The sequence below is a fragment of the Tympanuchus pallidicinctus genome, unplaced genomic scaffold, assembly GCF_026119805.1.
Source record: "Tympanuchus pallidicinctus isolate F22 unplaced genomic scaffold, pur_lepc_1.0 scaffold15, whole genome shotgun sequence".
NCBI lineage: Eukaryota > Metazoa > Chordata > Aves > Galliformes > Phasianidae > Tympanuchus > Tympanuchus pallidicinctus.
Window position 1 is genome coordinate 5434958 of NW_026294669.1, and position 25581 is coordinate 5460538.

The 25581-nt window shown below is 41.3% G+C and overlaps 1 protein-coding gene and 1 long non-coding RNA gene across 2 annotated transcripts in view; one reads left to right on the plus strand and one right to left on the minus strand.

The window, feature by feature from the left end:
• Positions 1 to 16671, minus strand: part of LOC128077361 (uncharacterized) — a 189300-nt gene extending 172629 nt beyond the window's left edge. Inside the window, exons 1-2 of the long non-coding RNA XR_008204945.1 lie at positions 16579 to 16671; positions 15399 to 15615 (exon numbers count right to left, since the gene is read on the minus strand). This is a non-coding gene — a long non-coding RNA (uncharacterized LOC128077361). The remainder of the gene's footprint in view (positions 1 to 15398; positions 15616 to 16578) is intronic.
• A 7446-nt stretch (positions 16672 to 24117) lies between these two features.
• Positions 24118 to 25581, plus strand: part of NXPH2 (neurexophilin 2) — a 32508-nt gene continuing 31044 nt past the window's right edge. The window contains exon 1 of the mRNA XM_052675719.1: positions 24118 to 24393. Within this exon, the coding sequence (XP_052531679.1) occupies positions 24340 to 24393 (54 nt within the window). The 5' untranslated portion in view covers positions 24118 to 24339. The remainder of the gene's footprint in view (positions 24394 to 25581) is intronic.

Genomic DNA, 25581 nt, shown 5'->3' on the forward strand with positions numbered 1-25581 from the left:
TGAAGACAAGAAAAATTCTAGTACGCCAACACGGGTTGAAAATAATATGTAGAAACATACAACATCTGCATACACCCTAACGCATTCCAAGTGCATTTCTAGACCTGAAATTCACTACAATTGCCCAATGCTGAAATGAACAGAAGCACAAGAGACCATCTTTGCATACTCCAAACTGAGAAAGTGGTCAAAGTAAGGCAAACAAGGACAAACACACGCAAAGAAACAAATCCCTGACAAGCCAGTCAGCTGTGTAGAATTGAGTATTGCATCAGAAAATGTCCAAGTCCTATTTCTTTGAGGATTGGTACTCCCTTTTGCCCACTGTGTTCCCATTTTAAGCAGCAGCAAGGATGCTCATGGCTCAGTTTGCCTCCAGGTATACAGACAGGTTTCAATTTCTAGCAACTCTGCATCACCTAGGAAAATTGACGTAAAGCAAAGCTCTTGTTTCAACTGTATACAACGGTATGGCTACAATTCTCATGACTCTGATCAAGTACTGTGTTTACTAAGCTTTAGAATCCCATTATGGACCTTTTCACAGTGATGTTTGCATGTGCTGCACAGTGAGCAAGAAAAAAAAAAGTCAAGCTTTAGGTGCTTACAAGCATGATAAATAAGTACAGAAGTGGCCTTGAGCGCTGTAATGCAGTAACTGAGAGGAAATTGAACAATTCAGTATTCTGAGGTGCCTGAGCCCCCTGCAGATGAATTTTGAATACTTGCTATTACTCTAGCTTAAAAAAAAAAAAAAATGCCTCCAGGTCTGTTGTTTTTTTGCTTTTTTTTTTTTTTCCTGTGGCAATGAATTTTTTTTAAACACTGCCAAAAGAAATAATTTCAGAGTTCCGTATTATCATCATTAACACTATGTTGCAGCTTCTTTGTGTTCATCTCTAAATGAAATTAATGCGAGATTTAGCTGAAGTCCTTTGTATGATAACAAATCTCCAGCTACGTGTACATTTCTTTATTAATTAGGAGCTTTGCTGAATTTAATGTGAGGTTGCTGACAGAAAGGCTTATGATCAGGAGTATTTTAAACTTCTGACTGACAGTAACAGCAGTGCTACAGCCTATGCTATAGTTGGACTACGTGTTCTGCTCATCTTCATACCCCCACATCTCACTAAATAATTGGGGGGTTAATAACTTGTTTAAAATGTACATGTATTTGCGTATGTTCAGCCTTGTTTACAGCTGCATTCTATAAGAGGGTACATAATTAAAATACAGAAATCACATTGTTCTCTTCTATTTTTGTGCCTTTTTCTATCTAGAAAGTGTATGGGAAGAAATGTATTCACGGAAATGGATGACCTGAAAGTATTTCTGTATTACGTCTGATAAGTTCAGGCACTCACTTTTGGTGATTAAATCCAGTTTCAACAGGTATCTGATAATTAGGTGACATTAGCTCATGCACAAAGAGAAACTGTAAGCTGTTCTACTGCACTGAAATTACAGAGGCTTAATTTTTAATTTAAGAGCTTTCCTGGATTAGATTTTCATTTGGGCAGAAATTCTACAGTTCTGAAGTAAATTTAACCATTATAAAAGGCCCAGGAGATTAGAACAGTAATATTTAGGCTGACATTTGTTAGGCGCTTCAGAATCGTTGCAATGATTTGTCATTTCTCAACACAAACCTGCCTAATCTTCCAGAAAGCATACTTCTATATCTTTAAATAAAATAAATTTGGATTACTGGGGCTGTAGGCCCAATCAGAAATGCAGAGCACCAAGCAGGTTAGAACAACAAATTGGCTATTAGTCAGTAATGCACACAGACGAGACTCAGAGGTCAATAGCCAAGCAATTTGTTGAAGTATGGAGCGTTATAAATAGACTGTGCAAATGTAGTTTATATAAATAGGTGATGTATTGGCCATAGGAGGCTACAGTACAAGTGTGTTTATTACCTAAAATTAAACTGACCTGCACAAGAAGAAAATACAAAAAACCCAGCAGCTTTACGAAAGAAATGAAATGGTGCTTTATGAGATTATTAGAACTTCTATTGATTTTGTGAATAATCGTGCCCTTGATTACACTGTCTCCCCACACATTAAGCCATCCCTTACAAATGAAGTTTAATTATTGTTTAAACAGGATCTGAACACATCCTCAAACACAGCAATACTGCTCGTGATAGCACAACTCGGCAGCTCCCTGCAGCAGTACACAGAACCATCCAAAATTAGATTGCATCCCAGAGTGCTGCAAAGCTACGCTTTGCTGGCTCTCCCTGTGTTATCAGGCAAAACCACGACACCCAGGGGGCAAAAGCAGGTAACTGGTGCTTGTATTGCTGATTCTCCCCTAGAGCAGACATTCACGTGCCTACAGTTCCATATGAATGAGCCTATGGACCATAGGAGTGGTCTCTGCTGACAGTCCTGGCCTTCAGGGGGGCACAGGGAGGAGGGTGGACTGGCTTCCTCCTCGCTTCAGGAATGAGTTGAAACATCAGAAAAAAAACACAATTGTTAGCTTGGTAGCAACCAGGACAGCACTGAGTAGTTGCTTCAGACTGTCTGAAGGCTTAGACATGGCAGTATGGCCTGAAGTAGTAAAATCAGCCTCACTTTGAGATATTCACACCTCCTTTCAGGGGAAGAAAGGTCTCTGAAATTTTAGCATCAGTGTAAATACAGCCAAACCTCATATCCAACCATGACATTTCTGCAAAGGTTGCAGAGTCGCAAACCAGAGCTGGGCTCAGCAGCTGCCTGTCAGCTGTGCCAATCAGGGATACTAATGCAAAAGAATGATATAAAATTCCATGATCTGAGTATTTAAAACATACATAATAAAACATATTGAAATACATTCAAATCATCACTGATTTTATAAACGCATCCTGGCACATTTTCTGCGCGATTTAACCCTTTGAAAGTACAATCAACTACTGGGCCAAAGGTCTTTCAGGTTTAGAAGGTCTTAAAATTCCAAACATACTTGGCACTTATCTTTCAAGTGAAGATGAAAAGCTCATAAGAAAGTTTCACACAGAGCTAAACTCACACCAGAATGGTGTTATAAATATGCAGAGGCTACAAGGAATAACAACAACAACAAAAAAGACTGTTCAGCAAAGAAAGCTGCTTCCTTTTCTATTCAGGATCAAATGCAATTTCCAGATTCAAGAGAAGAATGTGAAAACTATCAAAAACCATACTGAATGAGAATCCACAGCAAAATTTAGAACAGAAACACTCAGTGATACATATAAAGAACAAGGAAACGGGCAGCAGCAATGCTATAAACTGTGGGTAAGTATGAATTAAGGCTGATCTGACCATGACTAAAATTGGCAAAGATGATATTATAATGTCTGGTTTCAGGTGTTTGATCTACATAACTCAGAAGGGAATCTTTTAGCTCCTGCCTCTACAGTTCCAAGTCACCTCCCTAGATGGAGACGTGCCGATCAGTCTCTATGGTTGCTCACCAAGACAACCACCCTCAAACTGCCAATGAAGATGGGATGACCAAATCAATACACAAGTAATCATCTTTCCTGAATAGGAAAAGTCTGATTATTTTGTTAGCTTTTTTGTTTTGTTTTTCAAAAAATCATGCTGTCCAATTTAGGCTTGGAAAAAAGAAAACACTGTTCATGTTTTTAAGCGTTGGATAGAATAATATGGAAACATCAAATTCATTTGTATTTAAATGCTGTCATACAAGTCTTTAGAACACACTCTGAAGGATTCTATTTGTTACAAATAAACGGAAACAAAACTAATGGCCCCATGCAGCAAAACAGATTTTGTCATGCTTGTACCTTTCTCAATTAAGGGAGGGGAGGAGGCAGAACAAAAAAGAAAACCTCTGCATCTATTTGAAAGATAATGAGCATATGCAAGGCAAACATGGAGCCAACATGCTTTCTGTGATATTCCACATGCATCTGTGAATGCTTGTATTAATGCCAGATAATCTGCAGGGCTATGAAGAGAGAGAATGGAGCGTTGGCCACAGTACTGGAGTTACCCACTACTTTCCTAGCGCTGTAACTGAATCCTACACAAGCTCCTGGACTCTACCAGAGCTGAGCAGATGGAGCCTAACTAAGCTGCTCATACAAACACAATGCATAATGAAGCTATAGACATTAGGGCTTTGACATGACACAAAAGCAAAGCAACGGGACTGGATCTACTGAAAGTATTTCTCACTTAAATCTCTGTGGTGCTCCCAATAGTGCATTCATGGACTGGCAGTATACAGCCAAATCCCAATAAATCTTGTTTACATTAAAAAACAATCTAATTAAAACCAAAAAAAAAAAAAAGCAGATAGACTGCTTTTATATGATGCCTCAACTTCAATCAGCACTGCATTTTTCTGAGGTTTTGCATGCTTGCAATTACAGCAGGACTTAAATTTTCATTGAATAACAAGAACTACAAGGACAAGGACTGTCTCAGTATCAATTGCTTTGACTTTAGGAATAGTTTCATATGCTACATGGTCTTACAAATGGCATCCCCCTACCTAAGGCCTTACTGTTTTGTCAGGATCCGTTCCCACTTCATTTTATTAAACACTCAAGAACAGCATTAGTTGTAACAGGTAAGGAAGAGGATGTGAAATGCAGTTTTAATTCTGAATTCCCCAACCAACATTGGTGTTCAAATGGAAATAGAGTATGGAAGAAAACCAAAGAGGAGAAGGCAGAACACATTTTTCTTTGAATAAGCAGAGGATAACGATGTCCTAAGGGAACCAGTGAGAGAAAATGCAATTGTACAAATGACACCTCTGGTATATCTAGTAAATCTCATAAGAAAAACACCACAAAAAAAAAAATCAATAATAAACTATTTGCAAGAACACTAAATAAAGCAAGCTAGGGATAAAGTATTCTGAAATGCATATATTATTTTCTGGGTTCAAAGACCTCAAAAATCAGTGTTTATAACCCATGTTGAAATTCAATGAAGATATTTACCCAGTGTTTACCCCTTGCTTTATGAAGCTGAGTTACTGGGGAAAGAGAGAACTCTTCAGCACAGTGCACACCACGTAGTTTCTGCTCAAAAACTTCTGCATTCAACCAAATCAATGTATTTTTAAACAAGGTTGTTGATGTGTTATTCATCTCTGTGCATAGATGGTTACTCCAGTTAAAGTCAGTCGATTTTTATGTAAGAAGTGACAAACCAGAAGTGCAAGTTCACATACAGAAAGTAGCATGCTGCTCCGCTCCACAAACACACCGGAAGTGAGCAAGGTGCAAAAGCATTCTGAAAATCAACTTGACTATTCTCTATCATAGGCTAAATACAGTGTATTTTCCATATTCCACCCAATTAAAAAGAATAGTCAGACCCTCATTCAAATTATGACCTGTTTCCATTGAATCTAAGCACAATAAAGCAGCCTGAAGCATTTTTGCTAAAGTTTGTAAACAGAGGGAGGTGTGGGTAGGGAAAGCCACTAAGTAAACTGAGATGCCACTTGAGAGAATGGCAGGAATTAAGATTAATTACATACACATTTATTTTAAAAAGAACATACATTACTAGTCCAATACTTAGATGCATAAAACAACTTGTATTTATTAATGATGATGGCATGCCTTTCTGATTTATGAGCTATGTCCTTATATAGCTATCCAGTGTTTTGGATCTTCCAAAGTTTTAGAACTGCTCAGAATGGCACCTGGATGCCAGAGCAGTACTTTTTCTTCAAGCAATCCAGAATTCACCTTTAAGTTCCAAGAGTATTAAGATATAAAGTATTGGCATTTCAAGCTCTGTCTGTTGAATGATGCATCTTTAAAAAAAAAAAAAAAAAAAAAATCAGCAAAAGCTGTTTCAGCATATTTAAAGATCTGGCAATGTCAGTGTATCAATATTAAGTAAGTTTGGCAAGCAGTGTTTTTGAAATTCGTATTAATACAGCACTAGATTCCAATGAAGTCTTCCTGGTTCATTAGAAGCATTGTTAAAGATTTAAACTAAAGAACTATTGCTTCTGCAAGGTGTCTCTGCCCTGTGTCCACACTGAGCCTGGAAGAGCTTCCTACAAGCTGTATCTTCTGTATTTCCATTCATTTTCAATAAATGTGAGAATGAAAAGTGTTTTTTTTTTTTCAGTACTACAATTAGCATGGCATTCACACTTCAGGAACTGCTGAAGGATGGCAATGATAACCAAGTTGGCTGCAATCAAACTTCACACCACTAAAATCATTCTTGAGTGTTGCGGATTTTAGAGTAAAAAACAAGAAAGGTGTAATGAAAAAGTCCTGAGTACTCATTAATCATATTTCTTAGCTTAAAGACCAACTGTATCAAAGTTTAGAAGGTGGGCATGTAAGTGCTAGATGTTCTATTTTCCCCCTGCAGCATGCTTTATCACATGGGTTCACAAGTAAGTAGGGATGGTCTGACTGATCTCTCCCTTCTTTTAAAAAGAAAAGATGAATTCCCACTTAGTATAAGCAACCAATGTTTTATGGACTAATGACAGTTTAAAATACTTTTTTCCACCACTTCTACAGCGATACTGTCATTAAGACTAACAATCTAAAGTAGCTAAGAGAATGAGTAAGCAAGATGATTTACACAGATGATAGTGCAGTGGTAAGAAGTGGGAAAAGATTTGAATTTTTTTTTTTTTTGTAGCTAAACCATTAAAAAGATTTACACCAAGGTCTTTAAGTGAAAAGAAAGCATAGCCAAAGAGGTCTGGTAAGCTCTTCTATCAGTAACATTTTCTGCCATATAATTCAGGCAAGCCCTCAGCTTAAAACCTGATCATTAAAACCTAAGAGGAACTTGTGTTACCAAATAGATTCTACCAACCAAGTATCCAAAGAGACTGCTTATAAAAATCAGTCAGGATGCAGGCATCTTTATAAGATGTTTCCACCATCATTGCATCATCTTCATTTTTTCCAAGAGAACATATACAAAAAATAAAATTCAGGACTATTTAGAACAAGAGAGAGCAGAGGTTCTAACCTGAAAAAAGGTGTGTTGAAATTACTTAGGACTGGGGACACAAAGCCATACATTTCTGTAGCTGGCTGAGTCTTACAGAAAACTCATAAAATTGTGTATCCTTATAAGGTTTTGTATTTACTCTCTGATAACTGAAGGTTATTTCAGTACAAGCTTGTACATTCCTCACATCCCTCCTACCATTTTTGTTCATTGCAGGTGGTCTCAGGAGGCTGTCAGATCTGGATTTGGGTGTAGGGCAGGCTCAGAGTTGAGACTCTATTTTATGCTTGTACCAAAACATAAATTTGGAATCTGAAAGCAGCAGCATTTGATAAGGTTTCAACAAGAGCAAGCAACAAAAAGAAAACAGGTTTTCTGCTGCTCAGTGTACCAGAACATTATTTGTTTTGTGCTAAGAATGGGATTAAGGCTGTAAAACAAGTGTCTTGACAGTCCTTGCTTCAAGATCAGCTGCTGGTGACATTTCCATCAGCTTGGACTGCTGCCCATCCAGACCCAGAAAACAGGTGCTTTCCAGTTCTGGCCTTCACACAAAACCAAAACAGTAGCACTCAAATGCCCTCATCCCCATCCTGAGGGTCCGAATAAAGAGATGAGCTTTATGCAGCACACACCAACAGTCAGCACATTTGATGGGGATGAAAAACAGGATCCAAAGTGGCAGCCTGATAAGAAGCTATTGGTCTTTTTGTACTGCAGAAGTTTAAGCAGCTGTGCTGGCTGAAGGCAGCAAGTCACAACCATTTAGATATACATGAGCCTAATTCTTTAGCCATCAAAAGGAAATCTATAGGGATTGCAGGCAGGGGAGTTAGCCCACTCAATGGTTACAAATGCACTGAGGATGACTCTGGGACATGTCCCAGGACAAAGGTAAATCCCACTCCTCTTCCTGTTCTTCTAGCACAGTTTGTACACTCTCAAGTATGATCCCAAAATAGGAACAAGGACTCACAGACTGCTATTGGCATTTATCTCCTTGAGTGCCAATATTTGTATCAAGAAGTTAATAGGCTTCTAGGCATATCTGCAGTTTGGGGAGGGATACTTCTTCTGCAAACATAAATGCACCAGGTTAGTAACAGCAGATGATCAGGGGAGCCATAACAAAGCAATTTTACTTTCCGGTCAACATTCAGCCATATAAAGCAACAAGTATGTTCCTTTTTTCTGTGTATGAAGGAAAAAATGGAGTTATTTCTCCACTCATGTAAAAAAAAAAAAAAACAAAAAAAAAAACTTCACAGCATTTAGCATGCAGCTTCCACAGAAGTACAGTAACTTTTTCCTCCTTTACCCTCACTTGTTGCACAGCAGCCTGGGAAAGCAGGTCACGCATTTAAAAACAGGTCTCAGAGCGATTTGTTAAAAGCACTGAGAAAAGCATTCTTGCTTATGCATTCTCCCTAGCTGATGTATTGGCTGCATATACGTAAGCACCCATCCTTAGCAGACCTTGCCCTGAGAGACTGAGAGCATTTGAAGTAATAAGATGTTGCTTGAGTCAAGTGCGTGAAGTTCAGTAGGTTCAGAGGGACTACAAACATCTTTTTTCCACCACATCCCCTTCACACATTTACACAACATTCCCGTTTGCCCCCAGCATCGGTTGCTTTCTGATCTGTAGAAGTTTCTATCTCAAGTATCTTCCTTGAGGGCTACGCTGCATCTTTCTCCTGTTCTCAGCACATCAGCAAAGAAATGAAACTTATAAAGATTTCCCCCCCGCATTTCCTCCCTAATGTAAGAATTGTTTTGCACGTCCCGTTTTGACACGCACACTGCTGTGATTTATAGCACTTGTTTCACTCGTTCTCATTGCAATTCTTTACTCAGTTTATATATATAAAATAATCGATTTGCTGCTGTTGGAGTGTGCTCATTGGGCCAGCAGATGGCAGCATGCAGCTGTGAGAGCTCTGCAAAACGCCTATAGGGGAAACTTCCTGACAGGAACGATTATGGGTTGGTTGTTATGAGTTTTTGTGCATTCGTTAATCCACATTTCTATATATATATTCTCCCAGAGCACAGCATTCTATTTCCGCTCCTTGCAGCTCCTCCTGGATCTGAAGCAAAATGTGAAGTTTTCCTCAGTTTACTTTTTTTATTATTATTCTTTTTAAAAACAAACATTTGAGAAATTAAAAGATTTCTGGAAAGCAGAGATAAGCTGGACAGAGCCTCTTGGTACAGATATTCAGAAAGGTTTTTATATTTTGGAACTCCAGCCCTGTATCTGCAGCTTCGGACATGATTTCTCACAACAAAAACAGCTCTTCACTTTATTCCTACCTCTTCAGAGCTGTTGACCATGAAAGACAGTGCTATTGAACAACGTCCCCTCTCCCACTGATATAACAAGCAGCAGCAGGATAGCTCAGTATGTATACACACACACACACACACACACACACACACACACCCCTAAAGACTACTAACGTACTGGGCTCCAAAATTTAAATGCTGTTCAATGTTTTCCATATGAGAATTTTAAAAATAATTCATAGCATCAGTCATTCTAAATTCCTAATCTTCACATTTTCAAAACCAATACCTGAAAGAATGGCCTTGGCTATTTATTCTTGTAACATGCAGTTTGCTCCTGTAAGTATTAACCTATAGTTATTACATGCTGCTCTGTTGACAACAAGAGCTTCTCTCTCCATCATGCACAAGGTTGATTTCAATTTGTAGGGTGTGGTTATCTCAGGATTGGAAACTCAGGTTCTAGCTATAATCAAGTTCACACAGTCAACAGGCAGCTTTCTCTCACCCTATTAAGGGAGGCTAGATGCATCTCTTTCACTAACTGAAGTATACGCAGCTTCTATCAAAGTGCAAAGAATCAAGGGACCAGCTGGCACATCCCTGTGTCACCATGCTGTTACAGCCAGAATGACACGGCCATTTCAAAACATACATTAACAACAACAAAGAAATCTATCTATATTCTTGATGTTTGCCTCCCCCCCACTTTCATATCTGAAGCAATCTCATTAAGCCCTCCCCATCCCACAGAAGAGGCCAAAACATCACATTATCTATAGAGCAAGGAACAGCTGCTTCAGCTCTGTAGTGAAAGACAGAACTTCTGTAAACAATATAGTGCTTTTATGTTACAGCGTACTACACACACACACAAAGTCATAATAAAGCAAAGCCTCAGGAGGGCCTTTCCCATGAAAGCATATATGTATTTTTTTAAAGCAGCAAAATCATTTTGTTCAGGCTTGTAATGTTTGCACGGCTGCCACAACAGAGCTGGCCTGGTGGATTTGTGTCTTGGTGGCCACATCAGGGCTCACCCTCTGCTCCCCTGGACAGGTGGGAGCACCATGCATTCCCCCAGGCTTTTTCTTACAGCTCCTCAGACTATTTTGTCTCTATGAGTTCATCTGCCAAGTAGCTGAAGTTAAAACCACCTGCTCATTCATGGGCAGCATTACCAGGCAGTTATCACCATGGTCTATCTCAAAAAAAATCCACCTTTCAACCTTGAAATTCACTGTGCTTTGAGTTGAAAAAGATGAACTGAAAAGACACAAAAACTGATCATATTGCTAAGAAGTATTAATGGAGTAAATGAACTTCTTTGCATCTTAATAAGCTTGATGTATCATAATATAGAAAGGAAAGAAGGAATCTTTTCTGAGGTAACAGTTGACAAATGCAAGGTTAAAAAGGGGGCAACAGGATCTAATGTCAATATATATTTAAACAGCAATAATATTGCATGAGCAGACATGCCAGAACCCACCAGCTGCTCCCAGTGGTACAAGCCAGCTTTCCATCTCCCTGGGAATCATAAACTGGGCATCATAGCCCAGTTTAACCTCTGTAACATATCTTAGGAATGGGACCTCCTCCATTAGAACTGGAGTTCTAATTTATCTGCTTTCAGAAACGTTGTTCTACGTTCAGAAATATGAAGATCACATGCAGTGTTACAGATAAGTTTCATGGTATTTGTTAAAGCAGGGTGAGTTTACATAACAGAAGATTCTTCAGAGCTGACTTCACATATGTACATAGAGAGAAGGATGGGTTACTCCATGTACAGATGAACAACAATAGGAAAAAGAACTTCACTTAATTTGAAGTCATTTGTGGAAAACAGCATTGATATTGAAATGTGATAGAAGTCAGACCACAGCCCAGCAGAGGCAAGAGAATGGTTGCAGTCTCTGGTAAATAGAAAAGCCATTAAACTGCCCCAGTAATATCTGATCTGAACAGATTCAAATGCTTAGGTTAAATAGCACCTAAGTTGACTTAGAAAACACATCAAAATTTATTATGAAGCCAACTTCTTGCCCTCTGCCCCCACTATTAGGATGCAAAATACGGTCTGCAAGTCAGAAAAAGAATGAATTTGTGTGTGCAGATGCAAGGAGCCTGGATACTTTTAGTTACCTTGTATATACATTTTTTTCTTGATTGATTCTGTATCTGAAAAGTATTTAGTCTCGTCTTGGACATCCAGCCAGGACAAAATAGTCTCTGGGTGCCTGCTGAGCCTGTTTTGTTTCAAAACTTAAACAAAAGCTATTTTGCATTGTAGAATAGTGCTCTGAAATTCTTCTTAGACATGTTGCATACTGTTAAGGATTTTTCACCCAAAAGATGAATTGCTTTGCTTACAAGAAAACTTTAGGTCCACTGTTACAATGTTTATAGTTTAATACTATCCATATTCACCACTTCAGCAAACTTCTACAACTGTGCCTAATACCAGTGAACAATTATGGCTTTGAAGTAGGCTTGAGCTGAGCAATCTAGCCACATTCTGTAGCAAGCAATGTTTTGGTGAAGTCTCTGGTACAAATAACAGAAGCATCAAGCAACCATCACCCTCAAAAAATTACTACAAGTCTGGTTTATGTGGCAGGCTACCAGGGACAGAAGCATATTTCACACATCATGCAGGCAATTAACATCACTGAAGCTAAAACTTTGGATGTGCCTGACGTTAAGAAGAAAATACTTCCGTCATCTTTTTAATGTTGCTGGTAAACAAATAGTCTCAGATTTCATCCACAATTTCACAGTGTATTTCCTATTACTGCTGGCATAAGGCATCCCCCATTCTTACATAAGTTCCTTTCTCTGCAGAACTATTTCATGTAACTGTTCATGAAATCTCCCAGTTCTCCTTACACAGAAGTTTCAGGGGAAAAAAAAGTGTATTCTCACTCTTTCCTTGAGTGCACTGAATGATTTGAAAATGAGACCAAAAAATGAAAGATATAGTAGTTTGAAGAAGCAGTCCAGCTGCAGAGGCCAGCTGAGACCTATAAGAGACACTACAGCCAAACTTTGTACTTTGCCTAAGGACGAAAGGTCTGATGATGTTTTTAATAACCTGGCCTTGTCCTGAACAAGAGAAAGGAATTAGAAGTAAGATGTAAGTGTATAATCAGCTGAGGATATAAGCTGTGCTCAGAACAATCTGAAGGCATGACTTAGTGCAATTCCTCTCAGCAGAGAAATTTTTGGGTCCACCTTACTCTCCCTCTCTCAGTCACCTGAGCCAACTTCTATCATGGATAAAGATCTCGGAGTTGGAGGTTCACATGCAAAAATACAAAACAATTGGTTATTGCCCAATTCAGAGATGATTTCAGGGATTAATGAGCAACCAGTCTAATCTAATCATTCAGAAGGTCACTGCTCCAGAGATGACATCCAACCAATATTTACCAACCAGACACATCATGTGAGGAAGGTTTTCCTCCATTCTTTTCAATGCTGCAGCACTGCCATCCTCTGACCCCTTATGTTCTTGCAGTTGTGTAACAACTCATGTTTGTTTTCCTTTGGAGTCTTTGAGCTGCTGTCTATACAACTCTCACCAACCTTATCTCAGTAGTTTCACCTTTCCTATTTGGCAGGCTATATTCCCTGTACTTCTATATCTGATGCTTTCTATCAGCATCACAGATTTCTCAGAAGTCTAAGCTGCGTTTACACGGACCTGCTGTGCGCAAGCTGGGGCTTGGATCACAGGCAGCTGAGCCCCTAGAAAGAGGGTTACAGGTATGACAGGCTGTTCTGAGGAAAAACACACAACTACTGACGTTAACTGATGAAGAACTCTCTCAGTTACTGTCAAATCCTGCAGCTGGGAGGAAGCAGAGAGCACTTAAAATAAAAGGACCTCTTCGCACCTCATTCAACTCTGACTCAACTGTGATAGCAGCAGACAACTTATTGTTTAGGAGCACCGATCGCACAAAAGCAGATAGAATTACATGCCAGACCTCCCCATTTGTACTAAGTTAAACAACAATAGGCCTACTTACTCCTGCAGATGGTTCAACGCCTATGATGTTTAGTTTTACTGCAGGAATATCAGAAACTGTTCGTGGCAATCCTGAATGACCTCTCCTGTCTACAGTCAATGATTTTCCTTTGAGACTACATGCATACTACAAGGTGACTGATCATGCTTGGAGTCTCATTAAGCAGTCCCGAAATGGTAAGCAACTGCCTTTGCCTGAGGAGTAACTGCAGGATATCCACGAGGGCTGATGGTGGTTTAAGAACCTGCATGCTCTGGGAGTGCATCAGCACAAGAGAGGTTGCTGTGTATAGCCAACAAGTATAACCACCCCACTACAGTGCTTTTTCTATGCTCAATGTCCTAGCATCTTTCCACTCCTTGCAATAGGCTTTGTTACCGCATACATTACATGAAGCACCACTGTCAACAGATCTCATCTTAAATACCAGTTGCCACAGAACATTAATAGTGGTATTTCAAGGAAACTGCTATGCATGTTGTAGAATTGTGGAACTGCAATTACTAAATGACATTTTCTGGCATGTTTTACCAAGCAGCACTTGAGTCCATCTACATCGTATTCCTGCTTTGCAGGGAAAAAAAAAGTTCAAATGCTTTTTCTGCCCCCAGTAAATTGATACTCTATGATTTTTTTTGTTTGTTTGTTTTAATCAAGTTTCATCCAAAATGCATTGTTAGCACAGCATGAAATGTAAACTGCAGGGTTAATTGGTCAAACTGCCCTGGTGTGCAAGACCTGCACAACACATCTTAAGTTTATGTCTACTGTTGCTTTGCACTGGCTGGAAGGGTCACTGATGACAAGACATGGAGCACTATCTATTCACAGCAATGATTTTGACTCCTGAAATGAATTTTGACCTGTAGGCAATACATCATTGAGCACATCTGTTTCTTTAAGTAATGTTTCCACTCCCAGCACTTAGATGGACTACACGTGCCTTCCTTGATCTGATTAATAAGACAGAACTGCGTGACTGCACAAAATCCCAGGCTGTCTTTCATGATTTATTTAATCCTACAAAGCATACGTCCCCTGCTTCATTACTTTATTGATGATATTTGCTGATTGAAAAGTTACAGTAGTACTTGCTTCCACTAATCATCAGATCAAAGAAGTCTGTTTTTTAATTTTATAACACTTTGGAGAATTTTCTACTGATTCAAGAAGCCCAACTCTTGAAATCCACCTGGGCAAACACTTGTTTTTCCACCTCCCTCTCAATTGCACCCTCAGAATTAAAAAATAGTAGTTTATTAATCTGTCAGTACTTTCTTTCTCCAATTCTGAGAGTTTTAAAGATTGAAGAGGCTTCCGCAGGTCTTTCAAGCTTAGTCTTACAAATACAAAAACTGACAGAACTCTGCAAGTTAGATAAAATGACTGTGACAGATTTTTTCAAAGACTCAGTATATCAAAATGAAAGCAACAGAACATATATATGCCTCCTTCCTCCATAAAAGGAAGCAAACCTCTTCAGAGATGCCAGCTGAACACCCCTTTTCTAAGTGCCCAGCCACTCCAGGTTTATGGCCCTGAAGCAGAAGTGCTGTCTTCCAGGCAGGCCAGATGTATCAGACCCAATACAACAACCCTGGACTCCCATAACCTTAAAGCCATTGCAGACTCATTGCTACCACTTTTTAAGACAGGGTCACCTTGATCTGTTCTAGACCTTTCAAAGAAGCATGGCATCATTGCTTTATTGCAATCCTCATACGTATTTCTATCCCCCAAAATTCAGAGTAGGGTAAAACCAAAGCTCAACACAGAACAACCTGGAACGTTAACTCACACAGCAAATGCCTCGACACCACCAATGTCAGGCAGCTTGCCCTTGTTAAGACAAGTTTTCTGCAGCAAAGGACAGAATAGAGTTGACTGCAATATGTCACAAACTTATTTACAAACCCATACCTGTGCTCTTAGGCTTCTTATCCAAGCAAGAAACAATTCTCCTAGCCAGGCTTCTCCCACATTTGCTCAAATGCCAAGCACCCAGTCTCCAGAGTTCACAGATTTTTCAAACCAAGTTCCAGCAAATGCCAAATCAAAACCAAAGCCAAACAACAACAATGGAGAAAGAAAAAGAAACACCACCTACCTTGTTTCAGGAAGACCTGCTCAGTCCCTCTGATTTATTCTGGAGCTCTTCGTGCTCAGAATGAACCAAGCACCTTCACAGGAGGCTATGCCAGATCTCACTAACGGCTGTCCTGGAAGGCAAGGTCTGCCTCTCTTCATCCACAGAGGGAAGCTGTATCTCTGAAGAACCAAAGCACTGCTCCACCCAAATCTCTTCAGTGTTTCAGGTCTGGATTCTAAACAAAAACCATCAGATTTACATTGAGTTCCACAATCCTCAGCCACCTTCTTGAAACATTTCTTCCCTCTTTCAGCCACCCTGTTCCCAGCTGGGTCACTAATTTAAGTGATTGCAGCAGGCTGATGTTTGCACCAGGTGCAGCCACATTAAAGGGCCAACAACCACAAAACTGAGAACAAATAGAAAAAAAAAGAACTGATAAAGATGGAAAAGGGACTACAAGAGAGTGAAGCAGGGAGGAAGACAGAGGGAGAGGCAGTCATCATTGCCTAAATTAAGATGCTAAAGAATACAATCACCTTTACAGTGAAAAACAGTGTCCTTGTTAAAAGCTAGGGATGTTAAATGCTGGTGGGTTTTTCATTTTGTTTTGGTTTTCCTGATCATTTAAGCTTCAAAATTTTATGTTGGATATCAAAGAAAACTTCAGAGTTCTGAAGCAGAAAAATTCAATACATTTTTAAGTTTCAGCTGACAGACTGATGAGTAACTAACTTGAAGCTGCAGTGTTCTGCACCACCTATAAGAAGTCGTGCAGCAACAGGGCTTGCATTAAAGGCTCCAATTCTTTATCTTATCTCTAAGGTACTGAGTATAGGAAACCAGTAGCATGTATTGTGTTTGCTCTTCACTTTGGTTGTGCAATGACAAGCTTGGAGCCAGGGAGGCACAAACCCTGCCATAAGGTACTGCCATCAGCAGCCAGAACTGACACCAGAAAAGCATGACAGATTCCAGGTTTTCTTCATGTATAAATAGCCATCTAGTGAAAAATTGCTTTGGCACTGTGGAAGATGGTGAAGAAAACACACAAATTTGTACAAACATCCAGAAGCAACTGAATACATATTTAGTTGTAGCATTGGACAGATAAATACAATGGGAAAGGCATTACAAAACCAGTGATGGAAGGACCAGCACAATACAAAAGGTGCTATGAAGGAAGAAGATTGCTCACCTATCTCAGAAGATTCTAGGTTCTCACAGAGAAGCTCCACCAAGAAAGGATCTCCAGAAAGAAAAGCTTCCCCAGTGGCAAACAGCCCTTAAATGAGGTCTAAGAGAGGTGCAGCCAGGCTCCACCCCATCAATTGCCTTCACCTGTGCTCCCAGAGCTGACCGGGTCCTTTCCCCAGGTGTTCAATCAGTGGTTCAGGCCGCAACTCAGCAGTTCTCATACACCTGTGTTATTTGTGGACCTGCTCTAAACTATTCCAATAACATCATGCATGTTCTCAATGTTTCATGAAGCATTTTAACCCCCAAAAGGTACCGGAGGCTGTTGCAGTATGCACTTAGGGTGCCTACTTTGTGCATAGCTGTGTAGAAGTTACCCATGAATTGCATGCAGGGGACAAACAGAGTAATACAATCTGACAATTGCTGATAAATATATGAAGGTAGATGCTGGCCACAGTGTTGTTATCAGTGATTCAAATCACTGGTTATGTTAGAAATGATGTGAACAAAGGGATAACCATTTTGGTCAAACTGGCCAGAAAAACAATCATTTAAAGAACCATGCGTGACCCCTTTATAAATATATTAAAAATGTATCTTTTACTCTACCTTTGAAAAAGTTCATTTAGACACATTATTGTATTTCTGTCTTCTTGACTAGCTAAAGCTCTAAAAACATTTCAATATTTGAGTTGCTTTACCCAGAGTTCACCTTGGTACTCAGCAATCACACGTGTCCCATGCAGATTTTTATAATCACTCCCCATATGAAAGTTGACAGTGGAAAAAAATTGCTTCTTTTTATGTAAGAGATTATGACTTAGAACTGTAATAAAGGTGAAAGTGAAGTGGATTTGGAAGCGTTCACTGAACCAAAGATCACATTATATTTTCAATACTAGATGAATGCAATAGCAAATTCTAATCTCCAGTCACAGCCTTCATTTTAGCAAGGCTCTCTGATGTTTTTTTCATAATGTTAAGCAGGAATTTTTTTAGCAGAATTACACTGCATATATTTTTTGTCATAATGCAGGTGTGCTTACTTTGTCTTGTGGTTCAAACATAAGCAACTTGGTACAGTTGTAATGATACTATTTATTCATATGCTCTGGGGAAAAAAAAGTACTTAAAAATTTAAAACTCTCACTTGCAAAAAACCTTTGAAAAATAACAACATTTTAGAGCTACCATCAATTGGAAGGCTGCAACAGAAATGAATCTCGTGAGAGTCCCTTCTAAATTATAAAACACTCCTGTGCAAGAAATTAACTGGTGAAAGGATATATCCATTTCTGATGATCACATTAATGATAGCGAAGGTGAAAAAAGTCTGAGAGTATTAATGCAGGGACACCGTGCCCTCAGCTGCTATGGTTGCTCTATACGAATATTTAGCACTACAGTAACTCTAGCTGATACAACTTCTAAAGCCAGTTTTATTGAGTAGCTCTTTTTAACCGGTTGCAGACAAGTCACTTGCCTTTAAAACAACATTTTCAGCAGTACTTTTTCTCAGTATGACATCTTATAAAATACTTGCCATGATCCTGTTTTATATGTGTCTAGCCATAGCATATATATTATGGAAACTTAACTATTTTACCAATTTGCCTTCTAGCTCCCTTCGTATCAATTCCTTTCATATTTGCTCGAGTGTTTTGTCTCTCATTATATTTTAATTTCCTGGATTTCTCTTTTTATTCGTTCTTTCACGTTCATAAAAAGGTTTAAATGTACTGACTGGCATTACAACCTGCCTCTCATTTAATAGGTGATCTGCTCTCACTGATCTTCTTCTGGTAGTGCCAGCATGTCTACTGAAAACGTTTCACTGGTCCATAGAATTTGACCTGGGTGTGATTTTATTATTTGCACACTGATCTGTGCTCACTGCTGAACTGTGTGATACTTTCCTTGCTTCATTTCTAAACTTCTTTGAATATGTATGTACTATAGGAATTCAAAAGGAGCCAGTGGGTACTGGTGACTCTTTCAAATGGTTTCCAAGATCAAAAGTGGTGTACAGAGGAACGACAGCTCTGTACTGTGATCACTTGGAGCCCTCTGAAAGCAAGCTTTAAATCTAAATGTGTAATAAACTCCTTCAGCAGCTGAACTAGAACTTGTCAGCACTGCTGCACGGATCCATTAACTGAGTTAGAGCAGCAGCAGTAAATAGCAGGAGCAGACTATTATTCTCTATTTAGACTGCTCATGACAGAGAGACCCAGTGCACTAGTTGCATTGAGAAAAAGAGTTAACTGATGGGATACAAAATTCCAGTGGAAAGGCAATCTCTGTTTCAAGCAATGCTTACAGCTCTACATAAAGACAGCTGAGCACCTCAGATGAATGAGGGAAGCACAAATGAAGAAAAATCAGGAGGGAAATGGATGGATAGAAAAGGAAGAGGAAATGCTGCTGTTATTGCAGCCATAAAGAAAAAGTGGTGAGATTAAGATTTAGCAACTAAGATGTTCAGAGGGCTGGAGCACCTCTCCTATGAAGAAAGTATGAGGGAACTGTGCTTGTTTAACTTGGAGAAGAGAAGGCCCTGAGGAAACCTCATTGTGGCCTTCCAATATTTGAAAGGAGCATATAAACAGGAGGGGGAACAGCTTTTTTTTTTTTACGAGGGTGGATAGTGAAAGCACAAGGGGGAATGGTTTTAAACTGAGACAGGGGAGGTTTAGGTTGGATATTAGGAGGAAGTTTTTCACACAGAGCGTGGTGAGGCACTGGAACAGGTTGCCCAAGGAGGTTGTGGATGCCCCATCCCTGGAGGCATTCAAGGCCAGGCTGCATGTGGCTCTGGGCAGCCTGATCTGCTGACTGGCCACCCTACACATAGCAGGGGGTTGGAACTAGATGAGCACTGTGGTCCTTTTCAACCCAGGCCATTCTATGATTCTATTAAACTGTATGAGAGTCACTATATATACACTGCATACAAAAAAAATAAATAAAAAAATAAAAATTACACAGCCTGATTTTCTTACAGCATAGCTACAACATTTAAAGAGCTTACAGTGATTTTTAAAAAGAACTTTATATTGACCAAATTCAATGAATCGAAACATAAAAATAGGCTGGCAACTAAGGTTCTTAATGTCACAGTGTCAGGAGTGCTGGGCCTAGCCAGATAAAATATAAAAGATAAGCACAGGCCACAAAAATGACAAAAAGGATTGATAATGAAAGCTAATGTGTTTATTAGAGGTCAGGAAGTGTAATAAAGTGAGAATCATAAAAATTCAAATGGAAAAGTAGCCAGCATTTTTTCAGCCTCATAAAAGAGTATATGGAAAGAAAAATGCAATGCACTATTTCTTTAGGATGAAAAAAGAACTGAAGACAGCAGAGATGTACTCTAAAATGAGTCTTTGCTTTGGTTTTCAATATAAATGAAGATTCCGGATATTAGGCAAATGTAGATAATACAAAGGGTAGGGAAAAAAAGTGATAATGGAAGTTCTAAAAACCATGGCAAAACTGGGGTCCAACAGTTGATGTGTTCAGACAGGTCTAGACACAGAAGTGGTCTCAGGGAACCAACATAAAATAACCAGCACAGAAAACTGCAAGTCAGGTAGAAAGCATTTGTAATGGATCTGTACTGTCAGGAATGGCATATATATGTAGAAAAACAAATTCAGTTCTTCTCCCCAAGGACAAGAAATATGGTATCAGCAAACATGAGTTTTAGAAATGTGCACAACCACTGGAAATAGAAAAAAAAAGAAAGGCTTGAAAACATAGGTAAATAGAAAATGGAATAAATGTGTTGGACTGAGTGTTTTTTCAAAGAGTCATAGAATAGCCTGAGTTGAAAAGGACCACACTGACCACCTCGTTCCAACCCCCTGCTATGTGCAGGGCTGCCAGTCAGCAGACCAGGCTGCCCAGAGCCACATCCAGCCTGGCCTTGAATGCCTCCAGGGATGGGGCATCCACAGCCTCCTTGGGCAACCTGTTCCAGTGCCTCATATCTGTGTGAAAAACTTCCTCCTAATATCTAACCTAAACCTCCCCTGCTTTAGTATAAAACCATTCCTCCTTGTCTTATTTTCTATGTTTTTTCTTCCCCCTCAAAAAACGGAAGTTTGTCAAGTAGGATGATCATTTCATTACCAATCTTTGATGACATTAATAATTTTTTAGACACGTCAAATAGAGTCATCTATCAAGACCTCAGTCAAAATGGGATTGGATGTCCCGTGGGGAAAAAATTGGATATGCTGTAGAATGTGATCAGGAAAGTTAAGTAGAGCGTAAGGTATGATTTAACAGATGGTATTACAGATCTGGAATGAAATCAAAAAGTTCATCAAGAATTGATCCTGGGACCACTACTATTCAGTAAGTTAATTAGTAGTTAAAACTTAAGAGCATACTGCTGAAACATGTTGGTGACACAGAACTGATAGGCTGTCAGCAGCGTGCAGGATCTGGGTAACGTTATTGGAACAACTGAAACAGAAGAAAGAAAGAAGACAGAATTGCGCAGCGTACCCAGTCACACACATCAGGGACCACAAGAAGAATTCTAATGGAAAGTTGAAGTTATTGCTTACAGCAAAGCAAAGGAGATGCACTACAGTCAAGTACGTGACATATTCTTGAAACTGAAAACAGGATAACACCATGTATCACTGAATGCATTTCCAACAGAGACAGAATAAACATTAATAATGTCCCACAAGACTGCTAGCATCTGAATTTAGATGCTCACCCTGATTCAAGGAGTTTTAATTTTTTTATTTTACGTGGAATCTGTTCACACTCTCACAGAGAGCCAAGAGCAGTGGTCAAAGCCAATGTTTTAAATCAGTGTGGAGCACAAGAGAATTGAATTAGGGTCAAATGACAGATGAGTTCAGTGCTAACTACAGGCTGAACTTGTTTGTGCTTATAAACAACTTGACAAAGAACAAACATCTCTATTGACTTTGTGCATGAGCACTACAGAACATGTGTTAAACAGGTATTTTTCACTGTCTCAAAACAAAGCAGGACCTAGCTCTCACTTCACTTTTGGCAGCCGTATCATCAATTCATTTATGGAACAGCAGGATTAATTCCTGCAAATATTATTTCCTGAGATTAAGCAACTATTTGTTACTGTGCTTAAAATTAGACCAGAAAATTTTCACTTCCCCATTCCAATGATGTTTGAAGCCAAAGCCATGCAGGGAATGCAGAGCTCAGCCTTACATCCCGTTCTTAACCAACATTGCTGTGACTTTTCTGGGAAGTAGTACAAATAACAATACTTCTTATCACTTAATGTGCATGGTACTTCTCATCTTCAAAGAACTTTACAAACATTTGCAGCTGGTTAATCTGGAAAAAGTATGATTTAGGCCCAGCTTCTGATAGCTTGTGTGACAAAGTCAGTGTCATTGAAATTGAGTCTGTTTGTACTTAATAGGATAGAACTACAGTACTTAGTTTAAACGCTATTGTTCCATTAAAAGCCAATTACAGAAATTCAGCTTTCCTTGAATTTATAGAGCCCAGCTTTTCATTAAAAAAAAAAAAAAAAAAAATCTATCTAAATACTTCATCCGACTTCAGTCTTCATAAGTCTATCTAATTGCATAATACTCTTCACCCCGCTGCATAATGCGATTCGTCACGGGGAAACGAAGCCCTCACAGAAGCTCTGCGGGCAGTGAGGCACTGCGAGCAGCAGAGAGCGCCCGAGGAGTTTGCATGGGTTGCAGGGAGCCGAGGCCGGGCACAGAACGCAGGGACAGCCGAGTGCGCAGCCAGAGATCCTTCCACTCACGCGTGCTGTAGGGATCGTCGTTTCTTTTGCCCTGGTAGGAAGAGAGTTGGGGGCTTACATTCTGATATTTAAGTCCTAACTTATGTGGCTTATGTTGATTATTCTATATTAAAAAAGGTCGCTAAAAGTCAAGGTTTAAAAAGAACTTTCCTATAGTGTTAAAAAAATTAACTGTGTTATATTATAGTGCACAGCTACCTCCAAAAGTAATGCCTCCTGTTCAATTCAATGGAAACTACTCCAGACACAAAGAGCACAGTAGCACTATTTGATAAAGCAAATTCAGCTGCAAAACACTACTTTGCACCATAGTCACCACGGTCAGCTATGCATTTTTGCCAGTGATGAGCAGGAGCCTGCATGCCACGCTCATAACAATCTGCCCCAGGGGAGGTGACCCACTGCTTCTGTTGTCACTGCTGAAACACACCAACCACCCCACATTGTACTCACGTCCACTGTTTGGTCTCCATAAACGTTCAGCAGTCATTAACTGAATGTCAATGGGTGCCATTTTTTCCACATGGAAGAGTTCAGTGACACACCTTTGCTCCATACACCCTTCCATGTCAGACACCATTCTGTCTGCCCCTCTGCTGCCCATGTGTGGCACAGCAACAACAAAATATCACAGAATATTGGTGGGAAGGTTCAACCTCTGCTGCTGTACCCCAACATCTGCCTGTGAGATCATGGGCTAACATCATAAAATATGAGGCATTACTTTCGGAGCAGCCTTCACTGATTCAGCGAGCGCCTCTGGTTTGGGTATTTCTCTGAATCTCCTGAGTCTGGTGCATATTAACCCACCTTAGAGTAGTTCCGTTCAGATTTAGTTTCCATTTTAGAGCTGTACAGTTTAGATATAGTCTCCTTTTGCTACGCTTCAGTGTAGTTTCTCAACTTAAATGGAGGAATTAGGTTAAAAAAAAAAATAATGATCATCTCAGAATGAGCAGCGATGCAGTGGCAGAGGCTGCCCTGGGAGGTGGTGGAGTCACCGTCCCTGTAGAGGTTCAGGAGCTGTGGAGATGAGGTACTGAGGGCTGTGCTCAGTGTGCGTGGTGGGGCGGGCTGGGGTTGGACTTGGGGATCGGAGAGGTCTTTTCCAACCTTCATGATTCTATGATTCTGTGATGATATTAATGCAATTTGTGGCTCGTTCGCATCCCATGACACGTTCTGTCAGACATCCAGCAGCAGGTCTAAGGAAGGAGCCAGTGGGACGCAACCCCCAGGAATCACCGCTATCGTGCGTTAAACTCACGGCTTCTCCCAGGCGCTTCCAAAGCTCTTAACACCGCCGGGTGTTTTAAAAGCTGAAGACGCAGGGCTGGTCAAAGTGTAACCTGAACACGGGTGTGGTGACAAGACGCGACAGAGCCGCCAGAATTAGGAAACTAAACTGTGAATAACGGGCAGGGTTTGAAAACTGAAACCTCCCACCTCCAGTGCGGCTGGGGGTTCAGACCCACGCGAGGAAAGCACAGAAGCGCCAGGCAGTGGGGCGGGACGCTTCGCACGCCTCTCAGAACGAGCGCGGGGTGCGAGGTCAGGGCGGGCTGCGGGGGGCACGGACCGCCCCGGCAGCTCGGAGGGATGGAGGGGGCGGCCGCTGCGCCTCGGCTTTAAACTTGCCGGGAAGGTCCACCTCAAAGCCCGGTCCCACCCCGCCCCGGTTCTGAGGGGTCCCCGCAGCTCGGAGTCGGCGGTGCGGCCGCCTCCTTCCCGCCTCCTCCGTCCCCCCCCCTCCTCGTCCGCCCGCCCGCCATGGCCGCCCGCGGAGCCGAGCGGCGCGGCGCGGAGCGGCGGGGCAGTGCTGGGGGCTCTCCGCCGCCCGTCCGCGCCCTGTGAGGGGACAGCGCGTCCCCGCGCTCCGTCCTGCCCCCCCCTCCTCCCCCTCTCCCCGGAGCGGAGATGCGCGAGGCCGGCGCGAAGGGATTCGCCTCGTAGACGGCAGCCAGCATGGTGCACCTGCAGCCGCTGCCGCTCGTCTTGCTCCAGGGCGTCCTCCGGATCGTAAGTGCCCCGAGCCCCGAGAGCAACTCTGAGGGTCGGGCGGCATCGCCCGGCGGGGTGGGCGCGGCGGTGCCCGGAGCTGGGGCCGTGTGTCGGTGCGCGCCGGCGGGGCTCGGTGGATTTTAGCCTAAATCGCGTCGGGTGGGATGCGGGGCGGGCGGCGGCTGCTTTGGGAGCGAGAAGGGGGAGAAGCCGCTGCTCGGAGCCGCGAAAGCGGCGGAACGTTGTGTTAATTCTCCTGCCTCATGTTACGAACAGCAGTGTCGTATTTGCGAGAGTTCGCGATCTTCATTTTCAAAAGGTGCAACGTCGTTCCGAAGTTAATAATTTCAGGCTCCCGTCATTACCTCAGGCTCGCGCTGCACAACTTGTGCCTCTTTTTCCCCTCATCTGAAAGTTTGCGGCTGTGTGTAACAAACCTTGAAGGGATTAAACGCTCGCCTAGAGAGCCGGGTTCCAACCTCAGGGCGTGAGCGAGTGGATTCTTTTTTAGGAGAGCCGCTGTCCGGTCCTACGCCGCTTGGCATCGCGCTGTGCCGGCGCGGCGGGATGAAGCAGCGAACGGCGGGCTGAAGGGGGCTCGATAACGGCTCTCTCTCCCACACCACACGTTTATTAAACGCCTATCAAAGGGATTCATTAAAACTCGTAGCGACAGAGGTTGTTGCTGTGGCACGGCGTTACGAAGTCGCGGCGCTCTGGAAGTGAAGGCTGAGCGCGGTGCAGAAGTTGCTGTCTCGACAAGACGTGGCACAGCTCCGGGTGGATGTGGCACTGAGCTCCCAGGAGCTTTCCTTCCCTGCCTTCTTTAGCCGCGAAGTTTAGGAGCCAGTTAGTTTTATTGCCCATGTGGGTTAGCTGTGAATATAAAATGTCATTCTCGTTTTGCTTTGCGAGGTGTTTTAGGTATGCTTTTTAATGGTCATCTCTTGAATTGGTGTGAATACATTCCAGCACGCTGTTACCAGAACATCTGGGCAACCTCTGGTTAAAGCTACAGCTCCTTATAAATTAGCATCTGGTTGAAGCTGCAGCTCCTTATAAAGTGAGGGCAAACACTGGTGTGAGTGTGATGCACAGAACACGGGTCTTGCTGTGTTCTTTGTTCCCTGCACTGCACTCGGGGTGCTGGTGGCTCCAGGGGGCTGTTCAGCCCTCGCAGCAGGCAGGCATTTGTGATGCTCATCC